The following is a 15,262-nucleotide window of genomic DNA, read 5'->3' as shown; positions in this document are numbered from 1 at the left end:
GCCACAGATCTACAGGGGAGGAAACCAAATTTGGAGGGGGGTTTCTCTCTTAGCTGGGGGTTTTTGGAGGGAAAGATGGAGATCCCCACCACCACCACTGATGAGTTGTCCAGCAGCCAAGCCCCTCTGGATGGGGGCTTTCTCCTGGGCAAAGGAGAAAGCAGCACAAACCTGTAGGAGCCTTCTGTGTGAGGAATGCAAGGTCAGGAGTCCACCTGGTGCAACTAGCTGCTTCTCTGACTTCCGAGACAGTGATGTCCATAAGACACGCAAAACTCCCACTTTCAGAAAAGGTGCTAAGTGAGGAGCAAGAACAGAACAGAACAGAACAACTGAAATGGAAGAGACCTTTCCCAACAGAAGTGGTACCTATTTATCTACTTGCATGGAACGTGCTTTCAAACTGCTAGGTGGACAGAAGCTGAGATGAGTGACGGGAGCTCCTCCTGTTACACAAGTCTTCTAGTCTACCCCCCTGCTCAAGCAGGAAAACCTATACCAGTGATGGCTAACCCCTTTGTCGTTGCGTGCTAAAAGCGCATGTGTGACAGTGTGCGTGTGTGCCCACAGCCATAATGCACTGTGTGCGCCCACTCCCCATGCATGTTTGCATGATCCCCCCACAATCCCCCTCCCTCCACACATGTGCCCCTCCCTCCTCACCCATTTTTGGCTTCCAGGTTGGTGCAGGAGGCTTTCCAGGACCAAAACGGGTCGCATGTGCCCCCTTGCACCCTGTTTTGGGCTTGGAGGTTCTCCTGTACCAACCTTGAAGCCAAAACGGGGCATGGGAGCACTGCGTGAATCCACAAAATGTAATGTGAGTGCCCCCCACCCACATGCACCCACACTGCCTACGCATGCGCGGCAGAGACCAGAAGACCAGCTGGCTGGCAAGAGGTGCATGCACATGTGCGATGGAACTGGGCTGGGGTGATGGCTGGCATGCCTGCAGATTGGGCTCTGCGTGCTACCTGTGGCATGTATGCCATGGGTTTGCCATCATGGACCTATACCATTTCAGACAAATGGTTGTCCAATCTCTTCTTAAAAACCTCCAATGTTGGAAGCATCCACAACTTCCGGAGGCAAGTCGTTCCAAAGATTAACTCTTCTGACTGCCAGGAAACATCTCCTTGGCTTCAGGTTGCTTCTCTTCTTGATTAGTCCTGATTAATTAATCCATGGAACAACTTGCCACCAGAAGTTGTGAATGTTTCAGCACTGGAAGTTTTAAAGAAGAGATTGGGCAACCATTGTCTGAAGTGGTGTAGGGTTTCCTGATTGAGTAGAGGATTGGACTAGAAGACCTCCAGGGTCCCTTCCAACTCTTTTATTCTGTTATTCCATCTGTTGCCTCGTCTCCTGCCTTCAGGTGCTTTCGAGAATAGTTTGACCCCCTCTTCTTTGTGGCAACCCCTGAGATATTGGAAGACTGTTATCATGTCCCTCCTGGACAATCTAGAACTCAAGCCATTTGCAAGCTTGAATTGGTTTACACACACACACACACACACACACACACACACACACACACACACACACACACCACTCCACATTAATTTAAGGAAAACTGCACCCTTTGGATTGAGTGGCCTTGATTTCCCCAAGAGTAAACTAGAGGCGAGGCAAAAAGGTTCTCTGGAAGAGTTACTTCTTTCCTGGAGAAGATCAGATCCAATCTCTTGGAGAAGACTCCATGACTGATGCTGTGAGACAAACATGGGGAGTCTGGAACATCCTCGGTCCATCAGTGATGCCAAACGGGGCCAGGCTAAAGAGCTGCTGAGCATCCTGGCTGCCAACAGATATGCCTGGCTGCCTCAGCTGTCCACCAAGTGTCTCCGTCTTCCCAAATGGAGCAGAGTCCCATAAGGTTTCCCCAGAGGTTCAGGCTTAAAGTCATTTCCTGGAGGGTTCACACAGACTCACCCTAAAGGAAGATGGGTGTATACAGGGTGGGCTGCTGATGGTTCACACAGGATTGGGGGATCCTCTAGCTAGGATTCTGCCCAGTTTGGCAAACCGCCAAATGTTACTCCTGGCTGGCCGCGCCCATTCACCCCCGCCCTCCCAACCCACCCTGCCTGTCCCAGGAGTCTCCCGTGGCCTGTTCATCTTGCCAGGTAAATGCAGGGCCTACACAGAGGCTCAGGGAGGGAGGAAAACGGGCCTGCTAGAGGTTCTGGAAGTCCAGAAACCTGCCTGTTTCTGGCCTCCAGTGCCTGGGGAGGGCAGAAAACTCCCACCGACCGTGGTGCAGGAGGCCAACTAGGCCACTCCCAACATGGCCACGCCCACCCTGGGTGTATATCTCTATGTTGACCCTGTTGCTCAATACTTCTTGGACCAGTGGACAGTTCTAAGGCAGCATAATAGCAATGGCATTTAGACTTATATACTGCTTGACAGGGCTCTAGGCCTCTCTAACAATTTACAGAGTCCGCGTATTGCCCCCAACAATCCGGGTCCTCCTTTTACCCACTCAGAAGAACGGAAGGCTGAGTCAACCTTGAGCTGGACAGGATCCAACTGCCGAACTGCTGGCAGCCGGCAGTCAGCAGAAGCAGCCTGCAGTACTACATTCTAACCACTATGCGACCAAGATCAACCCTGCCTCCATTTCTAAATTTCAAACATTAGGAAACATGAGCTTTTAGCATGACCTTACAATTTTCGATGTGAACCATCTTTTTATTATAAAAGTCAGCATTAAAAAGGTATAATTTTTTTTTAAAGTACAAAAATAGTTATACTCATTTGCTTTGCATCAAAACATTATGAGCTCTTTATTCCATGGCTGTTTCATCCACTCTGCGTGAAGTGACAGAAGGAGGCAGGTTTCCTGGGATGAAAAACACATTATACTTTGTTGTAAAAACTACCCTCAGGGACCCCTAAATTCATAATTTTAAATCCCATGGACCACTAATGATCTGCCTAATCACTAGCTAGGTGGGTGTGGCTAGGTGGTCATGTGACTAGATGAGTGTGATCAACTCAATGTCACTTATGTCAAAGGGTGCCTCGCCAGCTTCTACTCACCCCTCCCCTCCCCTGCCAGCCACTCCTCCCCTGCCCACCTGGGCTCCTTAGGGCCCCAACAGGAAGCAGTTGTTGGAGCTAAGCAGCCACCACAAGAAAGTGTTTGGCAAAACAGCTCAGTTCAAATTGGATCTGACCGAGAAAGAGGCTCAGCAGAAACACCTCACTGAGGACTATGAGCATAAGCTTTCTAAGCAGAGGGAAGACCTGCAGGAGTGCAAGGCCAGGTACCAGCGCCTGGAAGCTCAGCAGGCTGAGATGGTCAGCCAGCTGAGCTGACCATGATGCAGTCCCACTGGAACGAGGCCCTCCGGCTCTTCGCCACCAGCGGCAGTTCCCTCCAGCCTTCGCCCAAAGCCCCACACCAGGAGGCTGAAGCAGAGCCCTCCCCCTAAAAAGGCAACTGGACTTTCTTGGCTTTTATTTTTCTTTGAACATGTTTTGCTTCTTGGCCAAAAAGCTTAGAACTGAACTTCAAATTGAAGAAGAAGGTTCTTGGATTAGATGCGAAATGTTTTCAAAGAAATCGAGAGGGTTCAGAAGTATTTCACGAGAAAAGTTTTGCACTCTTCTGTACATAATAGAATTCCCTATGTTAGTAGACTCGAAATTCATGGTTTGGATAACTTGGAACTGGGTTGCTTTTTAATTTTTTTTAATTGAATAAACATTAAAAATATTGGACAGAGCAACCTTTTTGTCATTTTGGAACTGTGTTGCTTGTGGTCAGACTTAGGTATTGCATAGAAAATTGTATGTAGAACCCTGTTTTCCTGAAAATAAGATTGAGCTTTAGAGTGCATGCACTAAAATAAGCCCTCCCCGAAAATATTGCAACACAGCAGCAGCCATGAGGTGACCATGCTTGCTACCTCCTGCACCTCAATAAGACCTCCCCAAAAATAAGGCCAGGTGCTTATTTTGGGGGTCAAAAGAAAGTAAGACCATGCCTTATTTTCTAGGAAACATGGTAATGTTTTACTTGTAAATGACTTTTTCTGTTTTAATCGCAATAATATGCTGACGAAGAACCGCTTTAAACTCAATATAAATTGTTCTAAATTTGCCTGTAAAAAAAATAAGATTTTTATAATAGAGTTGTCAATATCTGGAATGCTCTACCTGATTCAGTTGTCTCAGCTACAAATTTTCATAGTTTCAGTCACAAATTGACTTGCGGGGACCTCACTTCATACTTAAGAGGACCACAGAGGGAGCATGTATAAGTGCACTAATGTGCCTGTTGTTGTGTTTTTATATTACTCCTGTTTTCGTTTCTGTTTGACAAATTGCAATACATAAGAATAATGTAAAAACAACAACGGAAAGTCTAGTTGCCTTTTGGAACAAAAGAACTTTTGTAAATTAATATTGTAAATTAAGGACTGTATATAATAGTATCATATGTATATAGACAAAGAGAAACTGAAATAAGAGGGGAGAAGTACATTTACAATGAATGTATAACCGAGGTGGAAATATTGTACAGAAGGAAATTGCAAAAATTATTTTTTCTTTTTGTCTTTTTTTAAAAAAATTAAATAAAATATTTTATATATAAAAACAGAACTTTGGGGTCTTTACAAGAAGGTGTTTTTTGGGTGGAGGAGTGGTCCTGGCATCCATCAGCACCAGAGTATTTCCAGTTCATTTACGTCTCAGGAGGAAGATCATCAGAGGCAGCAACAGGACAACAGGGATGATCCCCAGCAGAGCAAATGTCGCTTTGGCTAAAGGAGGAGAAACACATTTCTGGTTAGAACATAGACTTACCGAGTAGGAAGGGGCCTTGGAGGTCTTGTAGTCCAACCCCCTGCTCGAGCAGAAGGCCCTATATGACTTCAGACAAATGACTATGCACTGTCTTTTTGAAAGCCGGCGATGGAGAACCCACAACTTCTGAAGGCAAGCTATTCCATTGGTTGACTGATCTTACTGCTAGGAAATTTCTCCTTATTTCTAAGTTGCTTCTCTCTTTGATTAGTTTCCTTCCATTGTTTCTTGTCTTTCCTTTTGGTGCTTTGAAAAATCGTTTGACACCCTTGTCTTTGTAAGAGCCTCTCAAATATTGAAACAGTGCTAACATCTCACTCTTAGGATAGTGTAGGTTCTCCTTATTGGAGCTAAGGATTGGAGGCTGCTCTTGCTCCCTCCAGCATTGATGCTGAGTCCCCTACTAGGAGGCAGTGAGCAGAGGAAGGATCCGGTGGTGGGATTCAACCCACTTAACAACTGGTTCACCGAAAATATGAGTGCGTGCACGGCTTCCGCGCATGCGTGTGACTTCCGCCACGTTGCGAGGGTTGACCAAGCAGCCTTTCGGAGACTGCTCCACTCCATTTATGCTCTCCGGGGCAGGGCTGCTTCTCTTCACTGCTGCTCTTGCTGGGAGAGAGAGCATCTCTTGTGCAATTTAGCAACTGGGAACTGCCACTTTCCTCTACGTCCCATCCAGAAAGCGAGCAGCAGAGAGAAGCAGCATGTTGAATGCTGGTTCTTTCTGCCACAGTGCTTTCCGGATGCAACAGGGGTGGTATTCACTTACCTTCCCTACCGGTTCGCAAATGTGAGCGTGCATGCATGTGCTTTGCCTAAAACAAAGGGCCTGAATGGGATGCCATAGAGCCAGGATGGGTAGGCGGGGCCAAGCAAGATTTCCACTACCGGTTCAGGTGAACCAGTCAGAACCATCAGAATACCTCTGGGAATCCACCTTGCATCTCTCAGAGATGCTCTGTCATTAGCATCATCTAAGCAGAAGGCTCTATCAGGGGATATTTCTTACTGTGCATCTCAAGATTATGAGATGGTTTAACAGAGGACATTTTCCCCCTCATTCTTTCCAACAAGGGTGCTTAATTCCCTTCTACTTACTTGGATGCTGCAGTTTATCATCAGGCTCCTCCTTCAAGGCCAAGACCAGGGGCTCCTGCAAGCCTTCGTGGTCCAGGTGACACAGAAAACGCTGCCTCTCCTTGGGGTCGATCTCAATGCTGAGCCAGAGATAATAGGTCCCATCCGAGTTGGGAGCCACGTTCCTAGGGAGGGTCTCGTATTCGCAGACCTCCCCATCCCTCGTCCAGGTGGCCTGGATCTCCTTGGGGTAGAAGCCAAAGGCCTGGCAGATGAGGACCTCCAGGCTTCCATCCACCACGTTGCGGGTCACCTTCCCCACCAGGGGCTCTGCAAAAAGCAAGAGATTTCAGAGCAGGAATGTCCTCCTATGACTTGGCCTGTCTCACTCTCTCTGCTTCTCTCCTGAACGTCTAGTAGGCTTCAAAGTTTAGACATGCTTGAGGCCCCTGAGAAGCCAAGTGCAACACAAGATTGGCTTTTCCCCAAAACAGGACCTTCCTCCCCACCTTCACCCTCAAATGTCCAGGAAAGAGAGATCCCCGGGTTTTCTTCTCCAATGGACTCACCTGTCCTCTGAAGGGCTTCCTAGTGCGACTACCGGGGCCCTAGACCGGGTGGCGCTTTTGCGGCCTCTCCTGTGGCGACGAACCACCCTGGCCCCTTGGTTCACCGAGGAGTTAAGGGTGATGAAACGCCACAAGAGACGCCTAGAGAGTCGTTGGAGATCCTCCCGTTCCGAATTTGACCGAGCACAGGCACGAGCCTACTTGAGGACGTACCTTGTGGCATTAAGGGCGGCCGAACGTCAATATTGCGCCGCTCTTATTGCGTCCGCAGATAACCGCCCTGCCGCACTGTTTCGGGTGACTCGCTCCCTCTTGTTTGAGAGACCGCGGGAAGCCCCTTTACAGGGCAGAGCAGAGGAGTTTGGGAAATATCTACAGGACAAAGTCGCTCAAATCCGGATGGGATGGGCCCCTTTCAGTGGTCCAGTAGAGACGCCCGTGGCGAGTCTTGAGGGACCGCTTTGGGAGGAGCTTGACTCGGTTGCCATCGAGGATTTGGACAGGTTGCGTGGACGTCTGCGACCTACCACATGTTTATTGGACCCGTGTCCCTCCTGGCTTGTACTGGCATCCTGGGAGGTTACGCGCGACTGGCTCCTGGGCCTAGTGAACGCTTCGTTGGGTGAGGGGTTTCTACCGGCCGCCTTGAAAGAGGCGGTGGTGAGGCCCCTGCTCAAGAAGCCTTCCCTGGACCCAACGGATCTGGTCAATTATCGTCCAGTCTCCAACCTTCCTTTTTTAGCGAAGGTTGTAGAGAGTGTGGTGGCACAACAGTTCCCACGTCACCTGGAGGAAAATGATTATCTAGACCCGCGCCAGTCCGGCTTCCGACCCGGGCACAGCACGGAGACGGCCTTGGTCGCATTGGTTGATGATCTCTGGAGGGCCAGAGATAGGGGTTGTTCCTCTATCCTGGTCCTGTTAGATCTCTCGGCGACGTTCGATACCATCGACCATGGTATACTGTTGCACAGGCTAGAAGGGCTGGGTGTCAGGGGCACCGTTTTACGGTGGTTTGGCTCCTACCTCTCTGACCGGACGCAACGTGTGTTGGCAGGGGAGCAGAGATCGACCCGGAGGCTACTCACATGTGGAGTGCCACAGGGATCGGTGCTCTCGCCTCTCCTGTTCAACACATACATGAAACCGCTGGGCGAGATCATCCGTGGTTTTGGGGTGGGATATCATCTGTATGCTGATGATACTCAGCTATACATTTCCACCCTGAACCACCCCAATGAGGCCGTTGAAATGATGTCCCGGTGTTTGGAGGCCGTACGGGTCTGGATGGATGGCAACCGACTAAAACTCAACCCTTCCAAGACGGAGTGGCTGTGGCTTCCGGCCTCCCGGTTCAACCAGTTGCTTCCATCTCTGGCCATCGGGGGCGTGCAACTAGCCCCCATGGAACAGGTGTGCAATTTGGGCGTCCTCCTAGATGCCCGGCTGTCCATGGATGACCATGTAACAGCCGTGGCAAGGGGGGCGTTCCATCAGGTTCGCCTGATGCGCCAATTGCGCCCCTTATTGGACCGGGATGCCCTACGCACAGTCACCCATGCGCTAGTGATGTCTCGCCTGGACTACTGCAATGCTCTCTACATGGGGCTTCCCTTGAGATGCACTCGGAGACTACAGTTGGTCCAGAACGCGGCCGCGCGGGTGATTATGGGGAGGACTAGATACTCCCCCGTAACACCTCTCCTGCGTGAGCTGCACTGGCTTCCTGTGGTCTACCGAGTGCGTTTCAAGGTTTTGATTATGATCTTTAAAGCGCTTCATGGCACAGGACCTAGTTACATGCAGGATCGCATCCTGCCCCATACATCCCTACGACCAATTCGCTCACACAGAGAGGGACTTCTCCGGGTGCCGTCCGCTAAACAGTGTCGGGGGGCGACACCCAGGAGCAGAGCCTTCTCTGTGATGGGCCCAGCCCTGTGGAATGACCTTCCCCGTGACATCAGGATTACTTCCGATCTCCGCTCCTTCCGCGTACAGCTGAAGACCCACCTCTTTCAATTATCTGGCCTGGCTCAACCGTAATTTTTCTTACTCCTCCTGACTGTCTTTTTAAATTTTTTAATTTTAAATCGTGTTTTTACAATTGGGGTATTTTAATGGTGATTTTTAACTGTCTAAATGTGATGTAATTTGTTACCTCCTCCGTGCATGTATGTCCTTGTATATATGTATGTTTATGTCTTTGTACACATGTTTTATGTTTTATATGCTCCATTGTACGCCGCCCCGAGTCCTGTCTGGAAAGGGAGCGGCTAATAAATCCAAATTTATTATTATTTTTATTATTGGAAAGGGTGGGGATTCCTCCCTCCTCCCCCATGCACTCCTTTCTTGCCCCCACTTCACCAGGAGTTTCAATCTCTTTCTAGATGAAGAAGACATGGATTTTACTGTCAGGAGCTAAAAAACTGTTTCACAAATAAATAGAGGCAGAAGTGCCATTGAAAAGGGAGGGGGCTTTTCTCTCTCTCCATTCCCCTCCTAAAGAAAAAATAATCACATCACTGTCTCTTTGCATCCTTGGAGACCAAAAGAGAGAAAGAAATCCTGGCGCTTGGCTATGATTCCTGCAATGCATGTGTGGATGGTTTCATAGCTGCTTTGCCCTGCCTTTGTGGTGCATGTTTTTTGTGTGTCTGTGTGTGTCATTGTTCTGTTTCCATTCCACAATCTCTGGTGTCAGAGTGTGCACAACATGACTACTATTTTGAGACAACCCAGGAGCAAAATACAGTACACAGAAGTTTTGTTTTTCAAAGAGTGGTTTGTCTATAAGACTTACCGTATTTTTCAGATGTACCGAAGTATAAGATGCACCAAGATTTTGAAGAGGTAAATTAAAAAAAAAGTTCTTGCACTCTGCAGCCCTCCCAAACCCTCTGCATGCCTCATTTTTTGTGAAAAATGGGGCGTGCAGAGAGTTTGAGAGGTCTGGAAAGTGCTCCGGGGGGGGGGGGGTTGGGGGGCTCAAAATATGAGCAAAAAAGTGCCCATTTTTCACAAAACAGCCCCCTTTCCTCCCTCAAAAGCAGGGCATGCATAGGCTTTGGGAGGCTTGCAAAGTGCTCCTGGGGGCTGAGGGGGCAAAAATGGGCAAAAAACAGCCCGTTTTCCAGTCGTTTTTGTCCTCCTCAGCCCCCAGGAACACTTTGTAGGCCTCCCAAAGCCTCTGCATGTCCATTTTTGTGAAAGGGGGGGGGGGGTCGGGAGGCCAAAAATGCTGTATTTAGTGTATAAGATGCACCCAGCTTTTTACCCTCTTTTTTGGGGGGGGGGGAAAGGTGCATCTTATACTCTGAAAAATATGGTATATATGTACATACGTAGGTATGTGCATGCATACATACATACATACATACATACATACATACATACATACATACATACACATATTAGGCAAATACCAGGCAATCATTCAATCTTCAACGATAACACAGAAGCTCACACAGAGAGCTACAATGGAGATAGAACACCAGGAGAGGAGATGCCTCACATGACCTCCCTTATATAGACAGCTTCTTAAGGTGGCAGTAGCCCTGCTGACTCATTCTCATTTCATCATCTGGGAACTTGTTTCTTTCCTTGATAGTTGAAATGACAGGATGTAGACGGCAAGAACTGAGAGTGAATTCACAGCTGAAGGGAAGAATCTGTCTGCTCACCTTCATTCTGGGAGTGGAAATTTTGTGCACTCTCCAGATCAGACCTGAACACCCACTCAGGGTACAGATAGCTTTTCAGCTCCATCATCTTCATCCAGGGCACCAGAGGCACCAACTTCCTGGTTTGGTTGTCATAGCGAGCGATGGGCTGGTCATCCAGGTGGACCATGGAGAGAAACTGGGGCAGCCTCTGGCTGGGCTCTGACACTTGCAGATAGGAATAAGACAGGGAGTGTTTGGAAGAGCCTGGAAAGGGAAGCAATAAAGGGTCAGAATTAGGAGTTATTATGCACGCCCCCTTTATGGACCTCTTAGGAATGGGGTGAGTTCTATGGTGGACAGTCTAAAGTTGAAACTGTGGGGATTTGAGGATGTAGCAATGGAGTCAGGTAGAGCATTCCAGGCATTGACCACTCTGTTGCTGAAGTTGTATTTTTTGTAATCGAGTTTGGAGCGGTTTACCTTGAGTTTGTATCAATTGTTTCCCCATGTATTATTGAGGTTGAAGCTGAAGAAGTCATTGACAGGTAGGCCATTGTAGCAGACAATTTTGTGTACTATGCTTAGGTCAGACTGCAGGTGGCATAGTTCCAGGTTGTCCAAGACAAAAATTTTGAGCCTGACAGCATAAGGGATTTTGTTGTGAGCAGAGGAGTGGAGTATGCTTCTTGTGAAATACCTCAGGACCTGCTCGATCATATTAGTGTCCAATATACAGTGTGGATTCCAGGCAGATGAGCTGTATTCGAGGATTGGTCTGGCAAAGGAGAAGAAGCTTCACAAAATTAAGTTAATAACTCTTAATGCCTTTTTGGCAATGCTGTTACATCTACAACTCAGGACTTTCTCTGAAGCACACTGTCACCAGAAATCCACTTTTTGATTTATGGTACCAATAAAGGAGAATGTTCTGAGTAATGAACTCTGAACTCTAAAGACTCTGAAGCTTGGCTCCGGTTCAAGAATTCCTTTATTGAGTACATTATATCAGCACTTAGAAAGATGAGGCTAGCTCTAAATTATTCCCGTGCATAGATAAATGTAAGGGTTCCCCCTCGCACATATGTGCTAGTCGTTCCCAACTCTAGGGGGCGGTGCTCATCTTCGTTTCAAAGCCAAAGAGCCAGCACTGTCCGAAGACTTCTTCGTGGTTATGTGGCTGGCATGACTAAACACTGAAGGCGCACAGAACGATGTTACCTTCCCACCAAAGATCATCCCAATTTTTCTACTTGCATTTTTTACATGCTTTTGAACTGCTAGGTTGGCGGAAGCTGGGACACGTAACGGGAGCTCACTCTGTTATGCAGCGCTAGGGATTCGAACCGCCGAACTGCCTACCTTTCTGATTGACAAGCTCTGCGTCTTAGCCACTGATCCACCGCATCCCTCCATTTCCCACGCATAGGGATAGTTAAAAGAATAGGATCCGCCCCCCCCCGTCTCTCAGGTCACATGGGCCAATCAGTCCAGTCACTGGCTCTGACAGGTATCCGATGAGATGACTTTGGTTCACACGCCAGGCTATAAGGCACCACATTGCAAGTCCCCCCCCCCTCTTGAATGGCAACCAAGAAACAAAGCAGAAGTTAGGATGGTTTCAGTTGAAGTCATTTTGCAGGTTGACAGAGAACATTTGTAGCTCAGGGTTGAAATGGGAGCCCCTTATTGATATCTGAACTTGCTTGTTATCTTGCTGACCTTCAGTACTCAGTTTCACTATCTAAACTAGGCAACATTATCAATGCTTGCGCTAGCACTGATGTTGTTATCTACTTTGGGTAATGAAATGTTGGCAAGGAAACAAGCACGCTCATATTCTATCATGGCGTTTTAACAGTCCTGTTTGTAAACCCGGAAGGTGGCAATTCCCCAGGATAGTTTGAGTGACCCTAATAAAGCTAAAGGGATCACTTGGAAACGGACTTTCTGGATGAGCCAGCTGGAGCTCTAGAAGCAGTTCTGATCTCATGAGCTGATTTTAACAGAACAGAATAACAGAATTGGGAAAGACCTTGGAGGCTTCTAGTCCAACCCCCCAATCAGGCAGGAAATTCTTATCATTTCAGACAAATGGTTGCCCAATCTCTTCTTTAAAAAGTGTTGTTAGCTTTCACAACTTCCGGAGGCAAGCGCTTCCGAGGATTAATTGTTCTAAGGGGTCTCTCTCTCTCTCTCTCTCCCTCTCCCTCTCCCCCCCTCACTCACACAGAGTTATGTTTGTGCAAGAAGGCTCACCCGGACTTTCCCTTGGGTTTCCAAAGGTGCTCCTCTTCCGGGAAATGCAACTTTAGCTAGAGACGAACAAAGATTCATTTCTAGCAGAGAAACTATAAGTGAAAGTGGGGGGGGGGGGGGAGGTTAATTCATTCGGTCCCCAACAGCAGGAAAGTCCAGATTCCACACGTGCAACAATGAAAGCCAAGATTCCACACGTGCGACAATGAACGTTAAGGCGGAGGGAGCTCCGGGAAAGAAGGGGTACTGGATAGACGGCTGAAAAAGAAGGGGGGCGCTTAACTGAAAAGGCGGAACGGCAGAGCAAGAGGACAAATCCCGGCACTCCGAGATGCTTTTTATCCCACCCAGGAGCACCACCCCCCACCCCCACCCCAACAGGTCCGTGCAGTCCTTCTGGGCATCGGCGGAGCGCCAGAAAGGGATCCCTGGCGGGTGAAAAAACCCGGAAAGGTCGGCGAGGAAGCTTGCAGCCCGCGCGTTTCGTCCCGTTCCCTGCGTTACTCACCGCAGCAGGATAACCCCACAGCCATCCCCAGGAGCCAGAGGGGTGCAAAGTGGAACAGCATCCATGCAGCCTGACTCTTTCTGCTACAGTAAAATAAGGCACTCCTCCCTCCTCCTCCTTCCCATCTCTTCCCTCCCTCCCTAACAAATTGTTAGAAGTGCCCTTTCCACTCATGCCTCTTCATATCTCCTCCTGCTTTTGCCTGCCTTCTGTTCAGTTTTGTTCAGTGTTTAAAATTTAATAAATAAACAAATTTCAAGCTATTTTTCACCATATTAAGCGGAGGCTGCAGCTCTTTGGATTTGAAAGGGGGCGATGCTCATCTTTGTTTCAAAGCCAAAGAGCCAGCACTGTCTGAAGACTTCTCCGTGGTCATGTGACTGGCATGACTAAACACCGAAGGCGCACAGAACGATGTTACCTTCCCACCAAAGATGATCCCTATTTTTCTACTTGCATTTTGACGTGCTTTTGAACTGCTAGGTTGGCAGAAGCTGGGACATGTAACGGGAGCTCACTCCGTTATGCGGCGCTAGGGATTGGAACCGCCAAATTGCCTACCTTTCTGATTGACAAGCTCTGCGTCTTAGCCACTGATCCACCGCATCCCTCCATTTCCCACACATAGGGATAGTTAAAAGAATAGGATCCGCCCCCCCCCCCCCGTCTCTCAGGTCACATGGGCCAATCAGTCCAGTCACTGGCTCCGACAGGTATCCAATGTCAAAGGCACTACATTGCAAGCCCCCCCCTCCCCTCTTGAATGGCAACCAAGAAACAAAGCAGAAGTTAGCATGGTTTCAGTTGAAGTCATTTTGCAGGTTGGCAGAGAACATTTGTAGCTCAGGGTTGAAATGGGAGCCCCTTATTGATATCTGAAATTGCTTGTTTTCTTGCTGACCTTCAGACTCAGTTTCCCTACCCAAACTAGGCAAAGTCAACAGTGCTTCCACTAGCGCTTCCAAGGCGCCCCTCTTCTGAGAAATGCAACTTTAGCTAGAGAGGAACAAAGATCAAAGCAAAGAAACGAGAGAAAGTCAAAGTGGGTTACCCCACTTCCCCACCCAAACAGGCCCGTGCAGTCTCCAACAGCAGGAAAGCCCAGATTCCACACGTGCAACAATGAAAGCCAAAATTCTACACATGCAACAATGAAAGCCCAGATTCTACACGTGCAACAATAAAAGCCAAGATTCCACACGTGCAACAATGAAGGTGGAGGGAGCTTCGGGAAAGAAGGGGTACTGGATAGACGGCTGAAAAAGCAGGGGGGCGCTTAACTGAAAAGGCGGAACGGCAGAGCAAGAGGACAAATACCGGCACTCCGAGGTGCTTTTTATCCCACCCAGGAGCACCCCCCCCACCCCCACCCCAACAGGTCCGTGCAGTCCTTCTGGGCATCGGCGGAGCGCCAGAAAGGGATCCCTGGCGGGTGAAAAAACCCGGAAAGGTCGGCGAGGAAGCTTGCAGACCGCGTTTCGTCCCGTTCCCTGCGTTACTCACCGCAGCAGGATAACCCCACAGCCATCCCCAGGAGCCAGAGGGGTGCAGAGTGGAACAGCATCCATGCACCCCGGGGCAGATATGGCAAGTGGGGCTCCCGCTAAAACCTCTTCCTGCCAGACGTGGCCTTTGCTCTCCCGCCTATTGGGCCTGTTTTGGCGGGAGAAGCGGTTTAAGGTAGGTTCTATCCGGGACGGGGTGAGGGGTGGGGGAGGGGACTCTAGATAACATGCAGGATGAGAGAAATCTAATCCAATGTTGGTTTTTGTTTTTGTTTTTTTACTGCAGAAGTAAAGAAGGTGCATCCAAGTGTTTTTAACTTAGGGAGCCTCCTCCCTGCTTGTCTCATTATTCGGTCCTTTGTATCCTGCCTTTATTAGGTTTAGAAAGAACGGAAGGCTGCGAACATGTCCCAGTTTAACCTTTTGACGGAGTATTGTAAAACACAAAAGTAAATAGGAAAGCAGTGGGAGGGGGCAAGGGGAAGAGAAGCGAGGAAAGATAGGGGCAAAAGAAAAAAGAAAAAGAAGCACTGACTTCCGACTCTTTCCGACTAAAATAAGGCATTAACATCCCAACTTTTTACTCTTCCATCATTGTATGGGCAGCAAAGCTCCGAAGTGCAAACGAAGAACCGGAGCCAGCGAGGTAAAAGAAGCAAGCGCTGACCTCCAAGCGGATCTCTCGCCCCGCCCACCCGCTTGCTGATTGGCCTTTGGAATCTTTCGCCTGCTCCTCCCTTCGGCCCGGGAAAATCCAGGTGTTGCTCTTGCCCCGCCCTTCTTCTCAGCGCTTTCTATTAATGGGAGACCGCTTAACCGCTTCCTCTTTTCCGCAAAAGTGATTAAATTCAGTGTACA

General features: G+C 48.7%; 1 protein-coding gene across 1 annotated transcript in view; it reads right to left on the bottom strand.

Moving 5' to 3' along the window:
• Positions 1 to 2,566: 2,566 nt before the first annotated feature.
• Positions 2,567 to 15,262, bottom strand: part of LOC309383806 (major histocompatibility complex class I-related gene protein-like) — a 31,953-nt gene continuing 19,257 nt past the window's right edge. Inside the window, exons 4-6 of the mRNA XM_081936739.1 lie at positions 5,920 to 6,228; positions 4,701 to 4,775; positions 2,567 to 2,845 (exon numbers count right to left, since the gene is read on the bottom strand). Coding sequence (XP_081792865.1) covers positions 2,790 to 2,845; positions 4,701 to 4,775; positions 5,920 to 6,228 — 440 coding nt within the window. The 3' untranslated portion in view covers positions 2,567 to 2,789. The remainder of the gene's footprint in view (positions 2,846 to 4,700; positions 4,776 to 5,919; positions 6,229 to 15,262) is intronic.

The sequence above is a fragment of the Natrix helvetica genome (genome assembly GCF_964273705.1).
Source record: "Natrix helvetica genome assembly, chromosome: 1".
Taxonomy (NCBI): Eukaryota; Metazoa; Chordata; class Lepidosauria; order Squamata; family Natricidae; genus Natrix; species Natrix helvetica.
Note: the sequence above shows the minus strand (reverse complement) of the source record. Positions and strands in the feature narration are given on the sequence as shown.